At 37.6% G+C, this 25,440-nt stretch overlaps 1 protein-coding gene and 1 long non-coding RNA gene across 2 annotated transcripts in view; one reads left to right on the top strand and one right to left on the bottom strand.

Moving 5' to 3' along the window:
- The window catches only part of Meox2 (mesenchyme homeobox 2), a 60,315-nt gene extending 51,995 nt beyond the window's left edge, over positions 1-8,320 (bottom strand). The window contains exon 1 of the mRNA XM_028878412.2: positions 7,431-8,320. Coding sequence (XP_028734245.1) covers positions 7,431-7,944 — 514 coding nt within the window. The 5' untranslated portion in view covers positions 7,945-8,320. The remainder of the gene's footprint in view (positions 1-7,430) is intronic.
- A 1,120-nt stretch (positions 8,321-9,440) lies between these two features.
- LOC114699371 lies at positions 9,441-17,048 on the top strand. Its single transcript, XR_003735516.2, has 3 exons — positions 9,441-10,011; positions 11,090-11,216; positions 15,682-17,048. It is a non-coding gene; the product is annotated as an uncharacterized LOC114699371 (long non-coding RNA).
- Positions 17,049-25,440: the final 8,392 nt, after the last annotated feature.

Raw genomic sequence — 25,440 nt, 5'->3', positions numbered from 1 at the left:
GCTTTCCTGGCATTTCAGTCTGTCTCAATAGTTTACATCTACATTCTGTCGCGTTTAATACATCCAGACTCGTTTACATTTTCAATGAGAAAAAAAGCCTCTCATGTAAACACAGCTTATGGTTGGGGAGATTTTAATTGTTGAAGGCAGTAAACATACTGAGAGCTTGTTTTACTTTTGAAAAATATTAAATAGGGAAAGATACCACTTGATTTCAATATACTCTGTCAGAAAGCAGTTTCCAAGAGTTCTTACAATACGAGAGCCGTTTGCCAACTCACTGATGTTTTACAAAAATCATAGCAAGGTTTACTCATTTAGTGCCTGGAGTTTTGGACGGAACAAATCAATTTTTCTGTGGTTTATTTCTTAGCTACTAAAATGAATGTTTGGGAAATACTCGTTGCCTTCATTTGATAAGGGACCCCACCCATTGTACGTGTTCCACGCGTTAAGAAGACACCTCTGTTTAGTTTGCTGTCTTACAGGCGGCTAAGGATCACCACACCAATGTTTCCTGTGCAGTCCAGGCCTCGAAAGAAGCCGTTCTACAGACACGGCCTGCTTGTTAGCCCCGCAAGCAACCGCAGCAGTGAGTGCCTTTGGGTGCCATTTCTGGCAGTGCTTTAAGGCTGTGTTTTCCAAGGGCGAGATCTAGGCTTGTAAAACTCAGCCGGCACCTGCCAACTTAGGTTGGACAGTAAGTAGTCCTGTTTGCAAGTCTCCTCCAAACGAGGGGTGTGACTTCATCTTACTGCTTTTGCAGCCCCCAGTCGTGGAAGGTAGCTCTGATTTCTCCCTCCTTGAGGTGCTACAGAAGTCTCTTGAAGTGCATAGGACTGGTGAGCTACAGACAGAGGAAAACGAAAGACAGCAAGCACTGCAAGGCACTTGAATGGGCTGATTGCTGTGACTGTCACTGGTGACCAGCCCCAGCCTACTGGAATCTCCACCCAGCTGGGCATGCAGCAAGCTTCATGTTTCATTTCACAGTTGAAGCATTTAACGTATTATAGCCTTTAATGCAGAAACTCTAACCCAGATTAACTATTATCAAGAAATTTCATTTTGAATTTCGTCTTGCTATTAATATGCCTACTTATCTACAAGACCCAGTATACGCTCTGATATTTGCTTTAAAATGGGGCTGCAACATTTTTCCTAATTCAGGACCCTCCTCCTTAACACCTGGGCTTTCAACAAAATTTTTCTACTAAAATAAAAATCTATGAAAATTAAACATGATCAATCTAAATAACACACAAAATTAAACATCTCCTACTCATAATTTTAATCAGTGCAACCTATACAAGTTTTAATTAACAAATTTACAGCATCTTAGAAACCTATGAAAACAAATGTTATGATACTTAAAGATACTTAAAACAAATTGATTTCATGAAAAAGTGTGAAAGCAACAAACTTTTCATTTAAAGCTTTAATAAATGAATAGTTTTTTAGGACTATGAGTCTAGTAAACATGTTATATTTTTCAATGAAAGAAGAATTGCAAAGATTTGAATATTAAGTTACCATCATTTACAAATATCTTAGAATAATTAACTTTTTAAGAAATTGATAAATTTTAAAAGTGATCTAACAATAATGTATTTGTTAAAAATAATTTATTAATCTTGTAATATGTCTAAAATAGAGAAGCAAATGAATTTTTTTTTACAACTCTTCTCTTCACACAAATCTCTTGTCCAAATGTATAGTGACACCAAGAATTTGCCTGGTCATTCTTGTTCACATGCAGGCATAAGAAAATAACAAAGCTATAAAACATTTTTAGAAACCCTACAAAAAAAAAGCCGATGTAGAGTGTACAATTTATAGAAAGTGAAGTATAAATTTATACATGTATTTAAATGGAGATTGTAAGTATATAATTCATGGGAATTCACAAATAATGGGATAATTATAAGTAATTCATAAGCAATTTTTATGCCCAGATCCCGGGGACTCTTAATTATGGATTTAAATTGTTGAATGTAGAAGAAAACTAGTAATCTTTTTGATCAAACACAAAATGTATATGCTTACTGCATAATTTTCTATTAATTTAATAATACCTTTGTCTAAAGGTTTTACATTAAAATACTCTCAAGTATAAAAACAATGTCTGAGTTTTGAATATATGGATCAGTAGATATGTTATGTATTGGTTCTTAAGATTTACATGCTTCAGCCACCAAGATAATTTGGTGAATAAAGATGCTTGTAGTGTGAGCCTGATGACCTGAGTTTAATGTTGAATAAATGCAGAAGGAAAGCACAGAAGACAAAGTTGTCCTCTGATCCCTACATGCACATTATTACACATGGGCTCCCTCTACACATCATGGTACATACAGCACACTAATAATGAAGCAGGAAACATTTCTTAAAGATTTACATACTAGACAGTACAATTTTTTAAAGGAAAAACAAATGCTTTATGCTTTTAAAATAAAAGCAAAATAGGAGGATTTTTCTTTTTGACACCAGATTTAGAGTTATTCTGTCTTCAAACAGGTAATGCCCAGGATGCACACTAAATCCTATGACCTTTGGGGATATTCTGCCACATAGAGTGAACTATTCCACAACAATGGCCTCTGAGCCTCAATGATGCCTGGGATTTAGTAATGATGGGTTTTGCTTAGAACTGCATGCTGTGACGCCCTTGCTTGAGGGCTTCAGTTCAATACAGTTACTCAAAGCAACATCCATGAGAATCGCATGACAATAATGGTAGAAACTTCAGTGCTCAGTTGTCTCTATGTACTTTAAATATGAGTACTGTTAACTCAAAACCATGTCAATGACTGAAATATACAAACAAGATGTGACATGGGTTAAATGAAAACTACTCTTACTTATTCTGATTTCAAACTTAAGGACTAACGTGTGGTCTGCATATTTTTTTCTTTTCTTCTCTTTTTAGTCTTTGGGATCAGCCATAATACCATGATTAATCAATGAAGAATGGGGTTAGTGCTGATAATTTCATTTTCCATGATAATTTTTCTCACAAAATGTTTTATTACTATAAAAAGTATCATGAAAAACTGGGGAATGTGAAGGAAGTTGAAAATTTGAACTATAAAGAGCTTGAAAGAGAGACATCAATTATAAATATTACCTCAGAAAATGTCGACATTTTTACACATAATTTATTTTCTAATACATTGATACTTGTACCCTTTCATTAATCAGGCATAGATATTTGAAACTGTACAGCAATGCTCAAAATTATACTTTCTAAAATCAGATATTTAAATTAAGAGAGGGAATGTAGTCTAAATCTAATTAGATTTATATTCCAGGGATTAAATTACTTTTTATCTGAAATAAAAATCTAAAAAATACTCCCATTAAGTTATTCATTCGTAGACTGACATCTTTCAAATGACTAAAGTTAGCTTTCATTATATATGGAATTTTCTTCCAAATTTCCCCAGATATGACAAAAAATTGGCCCCTTTTCCATTAAATTTTCACTTGAAATTAATTTATTAGCTTGAGTGGGCTTTATCATGATTATAAATTATACTCTCCAGCGCCAAGATGAAGTTTTTCCAAATACTGAAGGAAAATGTGCATGATGATATTGTTATTTCTTTTTACTGGTAGAAATTTGCTTACAGGGTATCAATATAATGGTTTTTACTGATAATTGCTATAAAAGAAATATGAATGTTTACATATGTAATGTCAGGGTTTAATGTAGGTGAAATCTGCCACCATTTCTCTTATTGACTGCTCTGTTTTAAAATGAACAAAAAATAAATAAACAGATCTGCAGGGAACTGAAGTCACTTCCTATTTTTAGTTGCATGCTTCCACTCTCTGCTCACGCTCAAGCTTAAAGTAGTTGATTTAGAAGGCACCCCTGATCTGACATTGAGAGTTATTAACTAAGGCCACTCATGTAGGTCAATGGTTCCTACATTTGTTTCTTAAAGTCAGGTCACCACTTAAGAATGGTCTCATCTAAAAATTGACAGTCTAGAAAGTTCCACAATGCCATTTTATATACTATAGTTTGGAGATTTTAAACTGTTCAAAATTCTCCTGGATATCCAAGGTCCTAAAGATTGTATTTTATTCTAAAGAAAATATAAAAAGTTATAATCCAGTAAGACAGGAATAAATCACAGAGTTGTTTGTCTTATTTTCAGAAAGTGCAATTATTGGAATATACAGGAAATATCAAACTATAATAGCAGAATTAGATGGAATTAACATTATTCTGAGGTGAGCTTGTTGTATGTATTAGATACATCACTTTTTATTCTGTATAGCCACACACAGAGACTCACATAATTCAGAACAAAATATGTTGTGCTATAATAGCAATTTGTAATTTAAAAAAATCTAATATGATTCAAAACCTAATAAATTCTACATTCCCAAATTATTCATTATATTTTTGAAAGGAATATAGTTATAGAATTATGCCTTAAAATAAAAGGAGTCCTTATTTTCACTAAACTAAACTGAATAGAGAATATGTACAGATTAATGGTATCTATTAACTGCATAAAAGCTGCTTAGATTAAGAGAGCGCAGCTATTTTAACAAACTTGAACAATTCATGCCCGCTACTATACCGCTTGGTATAATTGAAGCCAAAAAGTTCTCAGTATTTATAGACATTTTCCCAATCACCTGGTTTGTACTGATTGTTTTAAGCACAGTTGTAAAGTTTTGAACTTTAAGAGTCCCTTTGAAGGAGTGGCAGATGTTGGCTTTACTAACATTGCTGGAAAGGGGAGCTGGCTCAAAGTTAAAAAAAGGTTAAGCACAAAAAATGACAATGTCATAATTTTCTATTAAAATTGGTCATTTTAATTGTTAGTTAACTACAATGGAAGAATAATGTCTATAAATATTGACTTTTATATTGGGAAGCTTTAGGGGTTTATATAAGTGTGTTTTCAAACTTGTTTTCGGGACAGAAATACTGGACAGTGTTATATATTGAAATCATTGGATTCTTTACTATGATAAAAATGTAAGGTTTATACACAATTTGGTTGTTTAACACTATTTCCTGGTGTTTAAATTTTTATTATAAATTAGTGTAATTATCACACATGCACTGGTATTAGCAACAGGTATATGAAGACTTGGTCCCAACAATGCCTTTGAGTGGAACACTGCATATACTCTCAACTGTAAATACTCAGTGATTGTAAAATGTCTAAATATATAAACTGGTGCTACTATGCATAATGTAATATTTATCTAATGTACTCATAAATCTCAGATTGTCCAATATAATTTATTGGACATTTATTAATTATGGAGGTATGTTGAAATAATCAAGCTGTGCCAAATAAGGCTTATGTGTTGATAACAAAATAGTATTATAACTATTTTCTATGTTATTTTACTCTCTGGTTAGTCAAAAATGTTTCTAGAATAGTATGAAATAACCTTGAATTGAATGTTCACTGTATAAATTGAAATAGGACTTAGATGGCTTTGAGTTAAGCTTACCTATGATCTAATCGATATCAACTCAGAGCCTGAACACATGAATTTTATTCAATAAGTATACCAAGACAACTGATGCTTGACCATGATGGTCTGTCAATGGGAACGTTGGTTCTAAGTGGACCCCAGTGACATTATCCTTGCTAATGATTGTACTTCCCATTCTTGTAGCCTATTGATACATCATGGGGTTTACACATTTTTTATTCTGTTTGCTTGTTTCTGTGTTCTAAAATGAGATTCACAGCATGAAAACAAGCTTCACTTTGCTGTGTGGTTATTTCCCCTGATAGAGGTGATGGAAACAACTATTAGTCAATTTTAAGACAGTTTTTATTAAAATAACTTAAGGAAATAAATTTTCTTAGTTTTACTCTCCCTGTTTTCCCAACTAAAAATAAGTTGTGCCTGAACAAAAATTCCTTCGTGTGCCGTAATCTTTGGGGCATTGGTTCAGCTAAGAAGCAGGCCACGGTTTCCCTTGTGGAAGGAGAATCAAGTTGGGGCTTCTGGCTCTTGCTGAGGTAGCTGCCAACCTGTTAGGCCTTCCAAGCATTCTTGATCATAAATGCCCTGCCTGAGGAACCCCAGTGCATCCTAAGATGCCTTCTCAGGAATCTTTTCAATAGCTTAGGATTTCAGATCGCGTTAGCGATTACCACTAAAAATGAATGACAGTGCTAACTTTCTTAGACGTAACTAATCACTGTGGAGCATTAAAAGTCCACATTCACCCTGGCCCTCGCAAAATAAAGGTTCATCCTCGAGGTTGGAAAGGAAGGGTCACCCCACAGCGAGGCTGAGAAAAGTTTCTGTCATCATTTAACATGATATAAAATACACAGCAGTTACTGTCGTACACTGCAAAACACCTGGCAGAGGAGGAGAAGGAGCAGAAGAGAAACATCTTAATAATGAGAAATATAGCTACAGGTTTTGATGCGCTGCCTGGAAACTTCCAGTTTCCCTGGACTACCACAATGCACTGGCTACTGACCTTCCAGGTCCTTGAATCCAGGGGGGAGACTCTCCTTTGATTGGGCCGCTCAAGTAACCCACACCTTGTCTGCTCACCCTAGCGCGGTTGCTTCCAGCACTGTCAGAGGGGCTCTGAGCTCTCCAGTGCGTCTCAAAACTCCGCTTTTATTTTCCACTTTCGAAGTTCAGGGTTTTTGTTTTGTTTTGTTTTGTTTTGTTTTGTTTGTTTTTTCCTAGGTTAGCACCCCATGATTCTAATCTACTATGAGGAATGATCTTTCTTCAAATCCTCATTTGCTAATTCACAATGTTTGGATGTATTCCTTAAATACTTCTAGATTCCTAGATAATGCCTTTTTCGCCAAATAAATAGAAGGATTTTAAAAATTATTATTATTTTAAGTAGAGTGCTATTTAAGGAACTCTGGAAGCAAAACGTTAAAAAAAATGTTTTTTTTTTTTCCCGAGTATTTTGTCAAATCCCAGTTAAAGTTCAAGATATTGCGCAATGATCTAGAAATGCAGTTAAGAATGGGAAAAATCGAGCTGTTCGGAGTTGGGAATTTGTAAGGCAAAAGTCAAGAAGAAGCGCACGCACGTACACACGCACGCATTCGGAGCGGATGCAGCATCCCAAGGCTCACACCCCTCCCAGCGCGTGGATGGACCGCCACGCTCCTTAACCGATTTCGCATACTGTCACTCGCTCTTTTTTCACCACCTCTGGAAAACTAGTTTGCGATCTTGGAGGGCTTTGAAGGTCTGGATGTAGATATATTAACCTAAGCGAAACACGTGTTCCCCCAATTACACGGCCGGCGGGCCGAAGCTGCAAGGACGGATTCGGCCACCGGGCCTGGAAGGGCTAGGTGTTGCGCGGTTTGCCTGCCAGAGCCTTCCGGCATCTCCCGGCCCCTTCCCAGCCCAGGGCACACTCTCCCTGGGGGTGCTCTGCGGGCACTCACCTGAGCTGTCGCTTTTCCTCTTGCCGCCGCCTCTCTTTTCCACCTCCGCGGGTGACAGCGCTTGGCGGCCATAGTCCCCGGGTGCGCACGCGGCTCCGGTCGGGGTGCTGGAGCCCAGGCTGGAGGAGTTGGAACACAGGACCGGAGGGCTGCTCCCCAGCTCGGGAGGCCCTCCCGAGTCGGGCTGCAGGCACAGGCTGTGCCGGGCCGCGCTCGGCGGGGAGGACATCTGCGGGAGGTGCCAGTTGCTCTGAAGAGCCTGGTGCTGCTGCTGCTGGTGGTGGTGATGGTGGTGGTGGTGGTGGTGGTGGTGCCCCCTGTGATGCTGGCTGGCAAACATGCTCTCCTCGTTGGGGTATCCCGCGATTATGCAAGACGAGGAAGATGTGGAGAGTTCGGGGTAGGACATGTGGTCAGATCTTCCATGGAGGGCCAGAGAAGACTGCGAGAAAGGGTGCAAGCCTTGCGCGGTGGCGTGGGGGCTGCGCAGGCAGCCAAAGAGGGGGTGTTCCATGGCATGCACGTCTGGACTTGCAGGCAGAAGACTTCAGGATGGTCCCAAAGACCACCAAGCTCTGTCACTTTTCACTGAAAGTCCTAGAACTCTTTCTCCCAACACACGCACACACACACTCCGTATGAGTCGCGCGTTTGAGCAGAGCTGGCTAATCCCAGTCCTAAACCTTAGCGGCCAGTCTCCTGCACATATAAACACTGGGACCTGGAGGAGCTTCCCTCGCAGCTGCTCAGATGTCAAGTGTGGGAGAGGTGGAAGCCAAAAGAAGGTGGTCCCAGAGAACTGCTTTCATGGGGGAAATGGCTCGGAGAGGTTATAAATAGAGTGTAATGTGAGCTGGGGGCTGGCTTAGGAGCCCAGAGCTGACCACATGCAAACTCCCTCCAAAACTCCCGCTCAGTCATGCTCTCTCATTTCCAGTTTCCAATTGCTGGCAGGGCAGGAGCGGCTGCTTCACGCCTGCCGGATCCTGGGAGCTTCCACACAGCCAGGGCAGCGCCCAGAGACTCAGTCAGCCGGGCCAAGGCGATCTGTCCCATAGGCTCCCAATGGCCCTGCGTGCAACCACTCGGGGTCTGGCTAAGCCAGCACCCAGCCTCCCTGAGCCCCTGACCGCGGCTCGGCTCACCATTCTTTGAACTGAGATTTGTCAAAGCTTGGTTTGGTAGGGGTGGTGGTCACCTGCAGGCGCTCCAGGACTGCTCCCTGACCTTGCAGACCACAGAGAACTTAAGCAGAGTTCAAGAGAAGGGGAAGAGCAGCGGAAGCAGTCTCGCTTTTCAAACTCCCAGACTCGCAGTTCCCGCGCCCTAGGCACATCATGGTATTTCCCTTTTTGGTCTCTGAGGACGGACTGTTAAAAAACTGACGCCAGGTTGGAGGTTTATAGCACAGAGCTGCTCTGTGTGCGGAAAAGAGAGGTACCCGTAGGTGAGTCGATGGAAAGCGTGAAGCAGAAATGGATGCAGGTTCTGACTCCCTGGCATCACACACGTGCCGCTCCTAGTGGTGTCCTTGTCCTCTCTTTTCCGACCCTCCTCCCACCTCTCTTTACTGGTCCAGCTCGCATTCGCTCACCAGAAAGTTTTCCTAGGTCAGGAATAATCTGATCCAGTGTCAAATGAAATGTGTAGCGTCCAGCCTCACCATAGTGTAACCCTTCAGGAGCCAATTCACAGCCCCTCTTGTCCGTCCTGAAACGCGCCCTCTCTTTCTCTCACCGAGGTGCCGCTTGCATCCTTTCAGTTCCTCGCCGCTTTTCTGTTTGAAGCAGATACCACACTTAACATTCCCCAGTTCACTCTGCTAGGACGGCTCAGTGCCCCCAGCCTACAGTCTGTGCTCCTGGAAATGAACTGCACAAGTTGCCACCGGTGAATTTGTGAGAGCCGGGGCTGGGATTTGGCACAGCCATTAGCTTGGCCACACAGGGTCTACTGGGGGTCCTGTCGTTCACCCACAACAAGCTTTGAGGAATGAGCTACAGGCAAGTCGGGTCCTGTCTGGGAAGTGTCTACCAGGAGGACATCTGTAGTGTGTGCTCCTTGTTCAGTGCTCTGAACTGAACTGCCAATACAGTTAACTGCCACATGTTCATTGTCTGAGTGACCAGAAGATGATGGCCAAGTCTTTGAAATTGCTAATGAGATTAATGAGTACAGCAACCTGAACTAGACATCTGGTTTAAATTAGGAAAAGGTATTGATTAATTTTGGAGGGGTGTCCCCAAAGCAGAACCCTTCCTTCGGCGGCGGTCCATCTGACATTAGTCTGCTGCCCTTTGTTTTAAGAGGTTCTCCAGAAGGGCGACTTCCAAACAAACCTTCACATCCGTGTGAAAAGTCGAATTGTTTTTCACTTCTTAGGATGCGGTGGAGTGGGGGCTGATCAGGAATTCGAAGATTTGTAAGCGCTGCTTTCTTTAACGGAAATTGAGCCCTATTTTGAGGGAAATTAGTTTTGCAGACTTCGTTAGGGGGGGAAAAAGAAGCTAAAACTTTTGTTCACCAGCTGCTCAACTTTTCAGTCTCAGGCTGAGCTGGAGCCTACAGCAAGTCTTTGACGGTAAGGTTCTTCGCCTGTAATTTGGGAATCTAGTCCTAAGGAGGGGCACTGAGTATTCTTGGGGTGCGTGGCCGCTAAGAGCTTTAGGTACTGGCAGGACTTAGATTTTAAGAGTATTTCTTCTGCCACTGCCCACACCCTTGGTTCTTTAAGAATTAAAAAAGAGGGCGGGAAGTCCATCTCTCCTATATGATCAGAATATATTTTGATTTTTTTCCTCTTCTTTTTATGGTTTCAATATGCGCTTTGATACTAAATGTGGAAGTACAAGGTGCAACGATCTATTTCCTTCCTATACTCCCTTAGCATCTCAGTTGATCCTGGGTTCTGAAAGCATTAGGTTGTATTCAGATTGGAATTTGAGCAATTAGTCCAATAAAGATAATGAAAATATTTGCAGAGTGCAAGATCGTTCAACTAGAAGCGGTGTAGGAAATGTCAGACAGGCCTGACAAGAACAGACTTCATGTATAGACAGTGGCTAACAAAAGCTATCCATGTCTCTTCAGCTTTGTTCATAAATGAATAGTTGCATTTAACTAGGGTGTTAACTAGCAGGTAAGAGTCACTAGCAAGAGCGATGTTTCTATCTTCATAGAGGCTGGCATTTTGTGAGCCCGCCCAGTGGCTGTACTGGCTTTTTTCTCATTCACTCCATCAGATGTGAACAGTATATCCGGAAATTCCTCTACAACCTGCCTCAGCAGTCAGTTAGCCTCTGGAAAGGTGAGGACAGCAATCTGGGAAAGAAGAGTGAAAATAAAAAAGCTAGTAAAGGAGGGACTTGCTTCCAAAGGACACTAACAAGAAAGATCTTTGAAATTGAAGGCACAGAACATTAAATCTCCTAAAACTGAAGAAGTTCAGATTTCTGGTATAAAGCATAGAACAGGCAGAATGTCTTGGGAAAGGGCAGGGTGCTTAAACTCAAAAGGAGCAAAGTCTTGCTGCTTTCAAAATTGAATGTGGCTATTGAAGTTTCATAATGCTTAAATATTACTAACCATTCCACACTTTAAAAAACTTCCCCTTTTTAGAATATTTATAATGATACAGAATTTTTATATTTATATTCTAGGCCGTGCTTGTTTTTTAATGAAGAAAAGAGACACCAGGGGAAAAAAATCAACAGTACTTTTTCTAGGAGCTGTCTGAATATGTGCACTTAAAAAAATCCAAAGATTAATATGACTTTCAATAACAAGGTGAATTGTGAAAATTCTTATTATTAAGATATCAGTGTCATTTGAGCTCTAATATTTATCCTTCATAAACATGCACTTCAGTATTCCAAGAAAAGAAAAAAAAATCCTGTTATGTTAGCATAAATGTCAAATATAGGGGTTTAATATCAAATAGTGCATTACAGAGTGTAGGAAAATGTTTAGCTCTTGTGGGGATTTATAACCATAACTATTTAAACATTCATTACATGCCTTAAAGCTGTCTGACTAATAAAGTGAAATTCAACAATAAAGGCAGTTTTTTTTAAAAAAAATTAGTCTTTTATCTAAATTGAGATTGATCTTATTTAATGTTTAAATTTTATTTTAAGATACACGGTGACTCAAAAGTTGTCATACATTTGAGGGATGATGAGAATTAACATTAAATCCAAGAAATTTCCTCTTTGCATTGTGCATGATACATGTAATGTCTTAGGCTTAGATGACTGAACTTGGGATTATCTCTGAAACTTATTGCTTATAGGAATGCCATTGGTACTGCATCTCCCCAAGAAATGCAGTTATGTCCTGCAGTTGGTTGCTTTGAAAACACAGATTTAACAACTATATTCAAATATACTAAGCATTTAATGGCAGCTTAAATGATTTATTACATTCTCTATTTCAATTAACTACAGAATTACCTTTGTCCAGGTATTAAGTATTATAAAATTTAAGAAACAGATGTGCTATATCTATGCTTTTTCCAGATCATTAAAATGTAAGCATTTTTATCTTATTCTATTGACACTTTTATAATAATAAAAACTTGTTATATTTTCACAAATAATAGAATAAAAAATACTTAAACCATACCTCTGAAGTGTTAAGTATTATCGAACACATTCTACTTTTTTAGTTTCTGTTTTTATATTTAGATTTATGATTTCTTTCAGAAATTGGTAGTTCTCCTCAATTCACATACCATATTGTAAATCAAATTGTGACAAACAAAAAGTATATCTCTGCCTAAAACCATGAGCCATACATATATAGAAATATACATATATATGCATATATCTGTGACATATTTAAAATATACACATATATTTGAAACATATTTGAAATATATTTGTAGATGAGACATATTTGAAAATTTATGTATTTGAAAAGTAAAACATTTGAAAGGGTAATATTCTGAAAGACAGCATGAAATAAAGATCATGATTAATAGAGTTAAACTTAAAATATATTTTGTTAATAGTTCAAAACATATTTGATCAGTCTCAGCCATGATTCCAATCACTTTCCACACTTACATAGTTTATGAAATTTATGGGGCTTTCTGCCTTCATTTCTGGACAGCATTAAAATTGGGAAGATCTTAACTGGCTCCTAGATTTCAAAAAGCTTCAAACTAGAATATCTTTTGTACATTTGTCTTAAAACTAGAGTTGTTGACAGTTAACTTATAATAATAAAAATGAGAAATAATTATCTTTGTCTATATTTCATCTCCATTCATCATCTATGTTATTTTGTCAACAAATGGAGACACTTAAAAATCTTATAGTTAAAAAATGCCTTCTTTTCATACCTAAATATAGATGCATAAGGCCATTAGTGCAAGATAGTTCTAGAATAAAATGCTATACATTGCACTGTATGTCATTTATCATTAACTAATAATGCACAGTTTGAGAGAACTGAACTTTTATTCCTCCTGCATAATAAAGGTAATGCTGTGCATCTTAAAATGTACTGAATTAAGAATAAGTTCATAAATCTCCAAAAACAAAAATTCTATTGAAACCTAAGGCTGGAATGCCTTAGTCCTGTTCTGAGCTTTCCATTTTTAAGAGTTTGGCAAAACTGATGCCGTTTTGGCACTGATGTGGGTTATTCTCCTGTGTAGAAACTGTGTAAATTCTATACTTCATCAATTTGTAGACCATTTTATTCTTAAAGTTATTTTTCCATTTTGAGCATGGTTCATGATCTGAATCACTGAAACCTCTGCTTTAGCTGTATTAACATAGTTTCCCTAAGATATTTAATACACACTCCAAGTGTATATGAAGAGACTCAATACCTCAAGTCAACTGGTCTCCATAGATGCCATGATTTTTATTTATAGGCATAAAACAGAAGGTTGATTATTCATGATCCAAACAAAGTGGAAACTAAAAGCCAAGTAATAAGACTTCTCATGTAACAATTTCTAAAACTTTAAGGCCAGTTCTTTGCTTGGTATTAGATCTTTGAAATTACTTTCATAAATGATAGGAAGTATTTTGTTTGAATCCATTTCCAAATTAAAATGATCTCAAACAAGAATGAAAATGATAAAATGACCACCCATCCCTTCCGTGTAAGGTGGCCTGTGGAGGGTCAGTAGAGACTGAAAAACAGACAGCAGTGTGCTGAGCAGCTCACAAACTGAAGAGTGAAATAAACTTAACTATATGGAGAACAGCTTTGTTTTTAATATGAATATAAAGTCATAAGATATATATATATATATATATCAATGATAAAATCCCTAAGTATATGTCTTCATTAACTTAGATTAAAAATTAATTAGCAAGTTTTATATTTAATCGTCTCTCTCTCTCTCCCTCTCTCTTACACACACACACACACACACACACACACACACACACACACACTTGATAGACATAATAATGATTAAATATTCCTATTCTGAGACTGTTTCAAATGATCACATGAATACAGTGAGACATTTAGATAGTCATGACCAGTGCTTAGTCATGTATAAGCTACAGAAAACTGTAGTTCTGAATGATCACTCTCCATTTTATAAATTGGTGGATTCAAACTCATTGTTATTAAATGTTTACATTCAAAATTTAATTTGTTTTTAGAGGATGAATTTTGCTTTGTTGGTATAATAGTATATGAAAAGGAATAAACAAAATTTCAACAACTGTCACTATCTGAGTTAGTTATCTGAAGCTTAGATCATTCCCAAATTCCAAGCCTACCTCAGCAGACACATAGGTTAAATAAGGTACCCAGGAAAAGGTATTTCTCTGGAATAATGATTACCAGTCATTTTTAACCATAAGTATAAGAAGCTATAATCAAAATCAAGATCCGTATGTGCTACATAAAAGGACATATATATTAAATGAAAACTCCTCAGCATGTAGATGACAGAAGACTCCAATGGTGCCCATTGTGCAGGTCTTTGCCCGGGGATCAAATCACATCAGTGAGATACTTCAAAGCTACAAGTTCTATTCTGAGTCAGCTCTTGTATTCTACCACAATCCCTGATGTGATTTCATCGGAGTCAAAAGCCAAGTCCTTTTGAAGATTAACATCATACCCACCAAAGTATTTCACACACAGTTGTAGAGTACACTGCTACATTAGATAATTCACACTTAGAATCCAGATACAAAGACAACCAAATACCTGTAGATCATTGTAACGTCAAGACTGTTTTATGTGTGAAAATATGAAGAAGTCCTTAGAAGACTGAATGCCACATATTTTAGGCCTTGAGTTTGTTGTTAGCTGTCATTTTTCTTTCTTCAATAGCATTAAATATTGCTGATATAGATCCATGTGTGTTATGCAACACCTTTTTAACTTCAACAGCAGTTTGTAAATCATTATTATCTATCATATGTGTCAGATATGATATGTAATGACTAAAATAAAACAGTTTACTAGCAATTTCAGTGCAAAAATTTGCAAGATACTAGTCTCAGGTGACAAAGACCCATATCACTCTCAAGTTGAAAAAAAGAGCCCACATTAACAAGTCTATATGTCTCCTTTTCCCATTGAAAACATAAGAAAAGAGCATTCTCTATTGAACCTCTTTCATACTCATTATCTATCTTTTTTCTATCACCAATATTACAAATTTATTCCAGGGCTTCATTCCCACTTCTTGAAGTACATTGAGTCTCATGACACACTCTTGCTTAGAGCTTTCTTCCATCTTAAGGGGTAGGACTAAGAATTTGTTTGGATCTTAGCTCTATCAATTTCTCATTTTGTAGCTATATTGATTTCAACACAAATTAATACTATCATAAGGGAATCTAATAATGTTGTGTTTGCTTATCATGATGTGCAACATAAGTTCAGCAAATGTTGAATAAACTTAGTTGCACCTTGAGCTGCACTGTCAAATAGAGTCTCGTGTGGGGATTGAGCACTGGGAATTTGGTATTGTAAAGGAAGACTGGCTATAAGATTAAATGCATCCCAAATTTCAAAGATTTCTTGTTCAATTGATAACCCTTTACACTGATGGCATGGTAAAGTGGTCATTGATGGATGCCATTAATTTAAGCTAATGAAAATATATCATTAAAATTAAATTACTTTCATTTTACTGTACTTGTGTAGCTATTGCTATCTTTCAAATGGCCTGTGTAGCTGACACCATACATTCCACGGTGCTGAGCTAGAGAGTGAGTGTCTATTGAATTTTTACCTTACTTATTTCCTTCTTTGCAAATAGGTACCAAATTACATACAGATCTGTCAAAATGATGTAAGACCTGAAATCGCTCTGTAAGTTGATCCTCTTTGACCCCACGATTGGAGCTTCCCAGTGTGGGACCACACCTGGAAACCTGCCTTGAAGATCTCAAATAGTCAGAGGGAATTCCTGGAACAGAAAAGCATCCTAGCTGAAGACATCCAGTTATCCCTCTGTGCATCAGAAGCATCACTGTTAATTAACTGTTGATATGCTTGAAAGAGTTTGTTTGGCAGTGGCCTTGTGAAGGAAGGCCAGCCAGGTGTATTTTCAGAGTGCTGTGGACAATGCTGTCACAGTCAGTTAACTTCCACATCTTATTGCTTCAAGAAATGCTTATATTTTTACTCTTCCAAATTCTGGGGCATTATGGCTGACTCTCTCGGCAACTATAGATATTGTGGATTAGTCATCTCAGCAAGAGTCTGCAAGATTCCCCAGCAGGGTAAGAGAAATGGAGGGTCACATACCTGGGCTTTTACATTTTAATCTAAAGGGGATAAGTATCATTTCTGTTCACCACTCCACAGACCAAACAATTTGTGCATACTTGCAAATGGCCTGGAAAATATTCTGGAGTATACACTACCTGGTGAACCACAGATGTCTCCTTAAAGTAGGCTTTGACCAACTCAAATTCACTTCTAATTCACAAAGCTTACACTGTTAAAATACATTTCTTAAGCCTTCTTGAATCTTCTAATTGCATTTTCTAGTGCAGTTGTCCATGCAAAGTACTCAGTAAACACACTCAACAGAGCATGAGGTCTATAGGCTTCATCTTTGGGCTACTTTGTAGTTTCTGATCTCATCAGCAACATGTGGCTACAACTACAGCCACAAAGACATTTTAACTTGCTCTAGCTTCAAGAATCTTAGCTTTGTGAGTTTCAGGAGTAATGTAAATGTGGTTTTCTGCTCTAAAGTAGAGGCTCATTTCTACTTCCATTGAAATCAAAACAGTTACATTCCATATGTGCGATGATATTTGGGTTCATTTGGGGATTTTGTCTATAAGCCATTTACAGGTGAGTTGTTAGATCAATTTTTAGTTATGTAAATCAGAGTAATTCATGTCCAATATGATTCTTATATTCAATTAGTATCATACATCCTGTGATGGTTTGTAGTATGATCTGTAGAGATACTTCCCATGTAGTGTCTTCTCAATTACTGACATTGGATTATAGCCAAGCTAATTAAAATTTTGTGTCTAGATTTCCTACCTAAAGTAAAATTGTTCACTTGTAACATTTCAATTATTTACTAAATTGTTGTGTGATATTTTGTTTGTGTTCTGACAAATAAAGCTTGCCTGGAGACCAGAGGGTGGAGCTAGCCACTAATTAACCATAGAGGCCAGGCAGTGGTGGCTCACACTTTTAATCCCAGCACTCGGAAGGTGGAAACAGGAAGTGATAAGGCAGGGAGGGCAGAGGCAGGATCTTGGCCCCTTTCAGTTGGAGGATCTGGAGAGGTAAAAAGTCACTAGTGGCTGCTCCCCTGCTTCTCTGATCTTCCAGGTTATTATCCTGATATTTAACTCCTGGTTTTTAATGATAAGACTAACTAGGATCATGCTTCACTAAATTATATACTCTATATGTAATTAAGCAAGCAAGTTGTGTGATGTATTATATCAGAGAATATTAGCATGAAAGTACTTGGGAGCATCATTATCATCAATCTACAGGTACAAATTCTGTATGAAAAAGAAGCTATATTCTGTCTAAAACAAGCCCTGTAAGAAAATGCTTATATATATTACATTGTATTTATTCATATTTACTTATATTTCTTCATTATACTGTATTCCAGTTAACACTAACATTTTAAGAAGTCCTGTCTAATGCACAGATATAGACACTAAACTAAAAGAAATATGTATTAATGTAAAATGTTATTTCAGTATTTTAAATAAAATGTTCATATACTTATTTTCCACATATTTGTGTATGTGGCTGTCTGTGTCTATGTGTGTACTTGTGTGTGCTGATGTGTGCGTGCATGTGCGTGTGTGTCGATAAGCCAGAGGAAAATACCTAGTGTCTTCTTTACTTGCTCTCTACCTTATTTTATGGGACAGGGTCTCTCTCTCAGCCTGGAGCTCACAATCAAGCAGCCAGGTTGACCAGCAAGCCCAAGGATCTTCTTGTCTCTAGCTCCCAGAGTTACCGTTACAAGTACATGCCATTGCAGTGGGTGTTTACACCTGCCTGTTAGGGATTGAACCCGGGTCCTTCTGCTTGTACTTCAAGCTCCTGCAAACAGCCCCAGGTCACATGTATCTCACTTGAGTTTTCTAGTTCTTTCAAAATGAGATTATAATAAAAATAAAAAAGTAAAACTTAGAATTTGGGATGACTGACAAGGAGCAAATACATTAAAATTCATATTGGAACATAACAAATACACCAAGAGCTATGAAAGTGTGAGGAAGAAACTATGAGCCATTGCTTTCCTATAGTATTTTGGTATAAATTTATAATACTATTGACTATTTTTGATTTTGAGTTTTTATGGATCTAAACTTTGGTTTAACAGTAATGAATACTCCATTAAACAACAGAAGTTTAGTAGAATAGTATCTGGGGGACTAACTCTGCCCTACATTTAATACAATGTGAAAATCTTAATTACAGAAATGAAATAAAACGCCCTTCAAATAATAAGAATTTAAGAATTGAAGGTTAATTGAATTAAGAAGAGGTTAAGAATTAACATCTTCTGAAATAATCTGCTGCATCCACATATTGAATATACACATGATATGCTTTAATTGAATTGCTTCCTAAGTCTAGAATGGCTTCCTTGTGATTTATATAAAATTTATTAAAATAAAACTCTATAAAAATAAAATATGGAAAACCTTAACAAGCAGTGCCTTCCAGATACTATCAGAAACTTTTTTCTTCCAAACCCTCTCATTACAGGACCTAACTGTGTAAAGTCTAAGTTAGAAGCAGAGCTGTTATGATGGATGCAAGTGAGGAATTCTCTTCTTCATACTCTGTGGGTTCACTTTTCCTAAAGGGCTCAGTGAGGCTCCCAAGAAGCAAATGGATCTCAGACTGCAACCTAAAAACTACTAATCTCTATGACATGTGCAAGAAAGCCAGTGAGATCCTGCCTCAAACGCTGGATCTTTGTTGTTGTTTTTTTAATTTTGGTTGATTAGTTTGGTATGTTAATTACTTTAATAGGTGCAAATTTGGGACAACTTTTTTTTTTTCTCAAGACAGGGCTTCTCTCTGTGGTTTTGATGCTTGTCCTGGATCTCGCTCTGCAGACCAGGGTGGCCTCAAACTCACAGAGTTCCACCTGGTTCTGCTTCCCAAGTGCTGGAATTAAAGGCATGCACCACCACTGCCCAGCTTGGGACAACTATTTGAGCAGTATTATTTTCTCTTATCCTCACATAGTCAATCATCATTTCCTTCAGGTTTTCTTTTTTTATGTGTAGGTAGATTCTAAAAATTATGAAATTAAAGTTACTTTTAGTGAGTAAATATTTTAGGTACTACCCTTGCACTGTCAAAAAAATTAAAGAAAAGAAGAAATAAAAGTTTCAATATGGCTTGCCCAAGAAAATCCTACTTAAATAAATCTAAAAAGAAAAATACCTTTGAACATATAGAAATAAATACAGGGAAATTGAAGTTCCTAAAAGTAAAAGGAACAAAGTTCATCAGACACTATATTATCAATGAAGAAATAAATTGTGAAGATTCTATGTCTATACAATGAGCCCATTTAATCAGTGAAATATAAAGTCAGTTCAGTTTCAGTTTCAACTGAAAATTGCAGTTAAAGAAGGTGGTCTCTCCAACCACAAAAGCAGTGAACGTTCAAACGGAGATTGTCATGGCAACGGTCCAGGAGAATAATACAGTTCATATTTTATTGATTAAAGACTAAATAGGTTTAAAGAAGAAACTAGCATTTTATAAATTGTAACTTTAATTTAGTAATTAAAGGTGGATTAATATAGCCAGAAAAAAATGATCAGGTATATCAAAAGATATATGTATATTTAGATATCCCTAAACTTACTTATTCTACTAAAATATATCATAAGCTAAAAGCTGATTAGAAAAATTGTTTTGTACTGTCATGGTAGATACTGGTATCACTACTAAGAATTACGTTCCAATGTAATGAATGGCAGCATAAACACTGTGGTAGGGGCTGGAGAAGTGTTAGATACACAGTGTATGTAAGGAGCTGGGTCCAATTCCCAACACCATAAAAACTAAAAACAGAAGAGAAAAGTCACAAATCAGCACTAAGAAAAAGCAGATATCAAGTGTATTAGAAAGACGTACTAAACACATAACACATGTTTTTGGTATACATACGCACACTTGTGCTCACACGCACACACACTCACACACATCTTACTTGATATATAAGATTTACTCAAAGTGACAGCAATCTGAGTTAGCTAATGTCGTCCCTGGCAGGTAGTACCTAAAGTCTTCCAGAAGAGTTTTGGGACCTTTAGTAATGAATACATAAATTTTATTATCAGGGGGATGCTATTATCATTTCTAAATAGTTTAATGATATATATGAAGTAGTAAAACATTCTTGCTATCATTGGGAACCTATTCCCCATGCTGAAATGCCTTGCTCAGGATTCAGTGGTAGGGTTAGGAGTGGGGAGAAGGGGGAGGAGCTTGGTCCTACCTCAACTTGACATGCCATGCATTGCTGACTCCCATGGGAGGGAGGTCTGCCTCTTTCCGAAGGGAGACAGAGGAGCAGTGAATGGGGAAGGGAGGCAGAAGGGAGGTCAAGGGAGGGAACTGGTGTAGAGGAAGGAGGGGAAACTGTGGTCAGTATTTAAAATAAATGAAAAGAATCAATAAAAAAGATAAGAAAAAATATTCTTAGTTTGAGTAGCTAGACCTTTCTCATGTTAAAGGAGTCTATCACATCCAGACATTATCATTGTGTAGTTTTTATGAGCTGGAGCTAATTTAAGTGTAGATGTAACCAACCGTCTTATCAAAATAAGAAACACAGAACCAATGTAAAAGAGAAAGCTGAGAGGTCAGAGCTCAGAGCTAAAATTTTACCTCCTGCAGTGCTTCTACCTCCCCGAAAGAGAGCTACTTCCTGTGTGTCTGTCTTTAAATAGTCTTTCTGTTCTGCCTTCTCATTGGTTGTAAACCCAAACACATGACTACCTCATCACTGCCTGTAAATACTGCCCTCCAGGTCTTAAAGGTGAATGTCTCCAATGCTGGCTGTATCCCTGAACACACAAAGATCTACCTAAGTCTTCTACCAAGTGCTGGGATTAAAGGTGTGCGCCGCCACCGCTGCCACCTCCGCTGCCACCACCGCCATGCTCTTACTATGGCTCTAATAGCTCTGACCCCCAGGCAACTCTATTTATTAACATACAATGAAAATCACATTTCAGTACAAATAAAATACCACCATATTTAAGTGTACTGGTTATCTTTACTAAATAATTGTCTTAAAAGAAACAATTATTTTTCAGTCCAAATAGTAGCAATTATTCTGAACTGTGTTCTTAAGCTGTCTGTAGCACAGAATCAACCTGCATCAACTCAAATGTGAAAGATTCAGTTGTCAGTCTGTGCAGTCAGCTGAAGCATATGGAGTACATTGTACTCAAGGCTCAGAGGCTGCATGGGCTGCTTCATGGGGTCTGCATTAAAAACCAAGGTGTTGTCTTGGACAAATTTAGCCCTTCATGTTTTGAATTATGGTAAATTTGAAACCACTTCTCCCGTATGTGAAAATAGAGGTTGAGTAAGGAATCTTGTCCCACACCATTTTGCAAAGGTAGGGCTTGATCTTTAGTGGGGTCAAAGGGGTAGAAGGTGTTGCTGTATGAAGTTATGACAAGGAGAAATTCAGTCTCATGTGACAGCTCCCATTGCCTAAGAGGTATGAGCTGTTGTCAAGTTAAACTATAATCTTAATGAGTTTCAGAACTGAGATTATTTTATGAAATCTCAAAGAAAACCCAGTGCTACCTTTTTTTTTATCAGATTGATACCATGTGCAAAATGCATTCAGCTAACCTAACAATGCAAAAATAAGTAAATTCAACTTGCTAATGCATAACAATAATGTTCTTTTATAAAAGCTGAATATGTCATAAAATATGATTTCACATTCATGTAGCAAAGAAACTCCTCCCATCTTTCCTTCACTCCCCCACCTCTCTATCTATCTATCTATCTATCTATCTATCTATCTATCTATCTATCTATCATCTATCTATCTATCTATCTATCTATCTATCTATCTATCTATTTATTTATCTTCCTGCTATTCTGTTCTCCTCATCTTTCTACTGCTCCTCTTTCTCTTAGTACTGCTACTGATTTCTGGATATTAACATTCTCTCAACACAACGAGAATATACACACTGATGTAGTAGAAATGCACAGACATGTACAAACAAAAGAAAGTCTTAGACTTGCGCTATGCTATGGGTGTAATTCCTGTGTTGTAGATTTGTTTCTCATAGTGATAGAGCTGAGAAGTAGCAGAACCATGTGGAACCAGTATGAGCTTGAACTTAGTGAAAGGTCCTTAGGTGAAGTAGACATATGTTTGGAGAGGACTGTGAGACACCAAGTTCATCTTTAAAGATGTGATCTCTTCCTCTCTCCTGTTGCTTCTGTGATAGGACAGAACAAAGAGGGCCCTTATCAGAACTCAGCTGATGTCAGTATCATGCCCTTGAACTTCCAAAATTTGACTGACATCAACCACTTCTGTTAATAAAGCTAGTCTATCTCACCTGTTTCATCACACCAGTATAAAATGAGCAAACACTACATGCACATACACTCATTATGCCAATATAAAGTGAACTAACACTGCCTGGACATACACACGTTCAAACCAATATAAAATGAAATAAGGCCACCTGCATATATAGACATTTAGAGTTCATTGATAAAAGTTTTCTTTATTTTCAAAGAAAGATTATTAATTACAAAGAAGTGTTCAGAAGCTAAAGAAAGAGAAGTGTAGCAATGGGATTCTCTGGCCTTACTGCATTTTCTGACATCTGGATTAAACTGGTTTGGTTAAATGCTGGAAGGGCATTTTGGATACTCTGTGATGATTTCACCTATGTGTATCAAGACTTTTCAGGGCTGACAAGTTTCTCAAAGAGTTCCTTCCAATCAGCATCCAGCATGAGTCACTATTTCTTTTACAGCAAAACTTCAGTGGTTCTAGAATTAAAGCCCCAAAATGAGAATGACATTTTTACCATTACCTCTAGCAACCCATTAGCAAAGTTTTTGTGTCCTATCCCCATGCATTTATGCTATGCTGGCCTTAGAGGCATTAGTTTCGGTGGGGAAAGCACTTCTTCCAGAAAATACAATTATTCTTCTGAACAGACCACCATGACCACTCAGTCTATTGGACTTCTCATGTATTTGGGTCAACAGACAAAGAAGTAAGTTATGGTACTGGCTGGGGAGATTGATTCGAATTATTGGAAGAGAAATCAGACTACCCAACGTAGAAGTAAAGAAGAGTATGTCCAAAATATAGGAGATTCCTTTGAACAGCTCTTGATACACCCATGCCTTTTGATCAAGGTCAGCGGAAAATTAGCATGAATACGGTCACAGATGGAGGACTAAAGGAAGACAGAGTCAAAAACTGACCACGTGAGGTGCTTATAGAAGGAAAATGGACTACAGAATGGGCGGTAGATATGAGCTGGAAGTGCAAGATACAGAAATAAGCACTGTAATTGTGACTGAGGAACATTTCCTCTTTATTTTGTTGTATGTATGCTGTATCATCAACATGAACGTTTATCCACTTTCCTTTTCCTTTCATGGAACTTAGATATTTGGCTCTTATAGAATAATCAGCTACTATTCACTTTATATGAGGATTTAATTTACTAATTATTAGAAAAACAAACATCATACAAGGAAATTACTCTTTCTTCATGAAGAACACTCGTGTATTTTGATGTTTTCTGTTTGTTTGTTTAAACAGGATCTTATGTAACACAGGCTGGCAAAGAATTCACCATGTGGTCCAAGTTGGCCTAGAACTCGTGAATTCCCTTCTCTATCCATTGAATGTCGAGATTACAGGTGTCCATCACCATGTCCAACCTGTATTGTCAATTTAATTAAGAGAGTTTTGTCACTTAGACAGATTTATGACTTTGCTATTTGGTTTTATTTGGGGATGGAAAATGGTTTATCAAGATGCATGTGGCAAAATTGGTGGTAGAGGATGGGTATGTGACAGTGAATTTTGTGTGAGGACTTAACTTCACTGAGAAATCTACTGATGACTGGTGAAACATTGTTTAAATGTGCTTGTTAGGATTTTTCTGGAGAAGATTAGAATCTGAATAAGTAGATTGAGTAAAAAAGATTGCTTGTGCCAATAGGTCAGCATTTGAGATTATGCAGACTTCAGAGGAAGTGGTGTTTATCACAAATATCCATGACTACTTCTTTTTAACATTAGAAAATATGGCAATTAAATAGCCTTAAAATAGTTGTAGTCGTGTGCCATAAAACAAAATGTTTTTTTCAAAACTTGAGTCAAAGCTATTTTTTCATTGTTGAACATCAATGACTACTTTATCAGAAAGACAACATACATATAAATCATTTGTATTCACTAATATGTTTAATAGAAGTGAAAATTTTATCAAGGTGTCTTTGGTAATATGATTTTTAAAATTAAAATGCAGGGTGTGTGCGTGTGTGTGTGTGTGTGTGTGTGTGTGTGTGTGTGTGTGTGTGTGTGTGCTGAGATGGCTTAGTGGGTAAAGGAGAAAGATTTGCTCTGCAAGTGTGAGTGTTAGACCCTAGCATTCCCAAAAATACCTGGCTGTGGTATCACAGGCCTAGAATTAGCCAGCAGAGCTCAGTAAGCACCTGGGCGTGGTAGCACAGGCCTGGGATCCTTACATTGTGGGTAGAGACAGGAGGATCCTAGAGCTGTTCACTGCCCAGTTTAGTAAATTAGTGAGCTCAAGTGTCAGAGAGCAATCTAATCTTAAAGATAAATTGGAGAATGAGGAAGACAAAGACACCTGACATTGAATGTACACCTCCGTGTGCTTGTAAAATCAGGACGATCTATGTTTGCTTCTGTAGGATTAAAGTATGCAGATTCCCACATCTGCCAGCATTTGGTCACACATTGGTCTTCTCTAAACCAAATGACCAATGATGGTTGCTACAACTGGTTTCTGCTGGTTTAACTTTCCCCATCAGAGGTCATTAGTTTATTTGGGATATACATTTTACATAAAATAATTACCAAAACCTTTGTGCTCTTTATGTTAGCTTTAACTTGTGGTGGTAATCTAATTGTACTGAAATGTGATTTTGATTGTATGTTAATAAATAAAGTTGTCCGGGGGTCAGAGCTATTAGAGCCATAGACAGAGTGTGGCGGTGGTGGCACACGCCTTTAATCCCATAGATCTCTATGTGTTCAGGGATACAGCCAGCATTGGAGACATATGCCTTTAAGACCTAGGGGGCTGTACATTCAGACAGTGATGAGGCAGTCACGTGTTTGGGTTTACAACCAATGAGAAGGCAGAATGACTGGAAAATCGACTTACAGACAGGAAGTAGTTCTCTTTCGGGAAGCTGGGACACCGCAGACGGAAGGGTGAGATTTTAGCTCTGAGCTCTGACCTCTCGGCTTTCTCTTTTACATTGTTTCTGTGTTTCTTATTTA

This window comes from Peromyscus leucopus, chromosome 14 (assembly GCF_004664715.2).
Source record: "Peromyscus leucopus breed LL Stock chromosome 14, UCI_PerLeu_2.1, whole genome shotgun sequence".
Taxonomy (NCBI): Eukaryota; Metazoa; Chordata; class Mammalia; order Rodentia; family Cricetidae; genus Peromyscus; species Peromyscus leucopus.
This window is presented reverse-complemented; position numbering and strand designations above follow the sequence as displayed.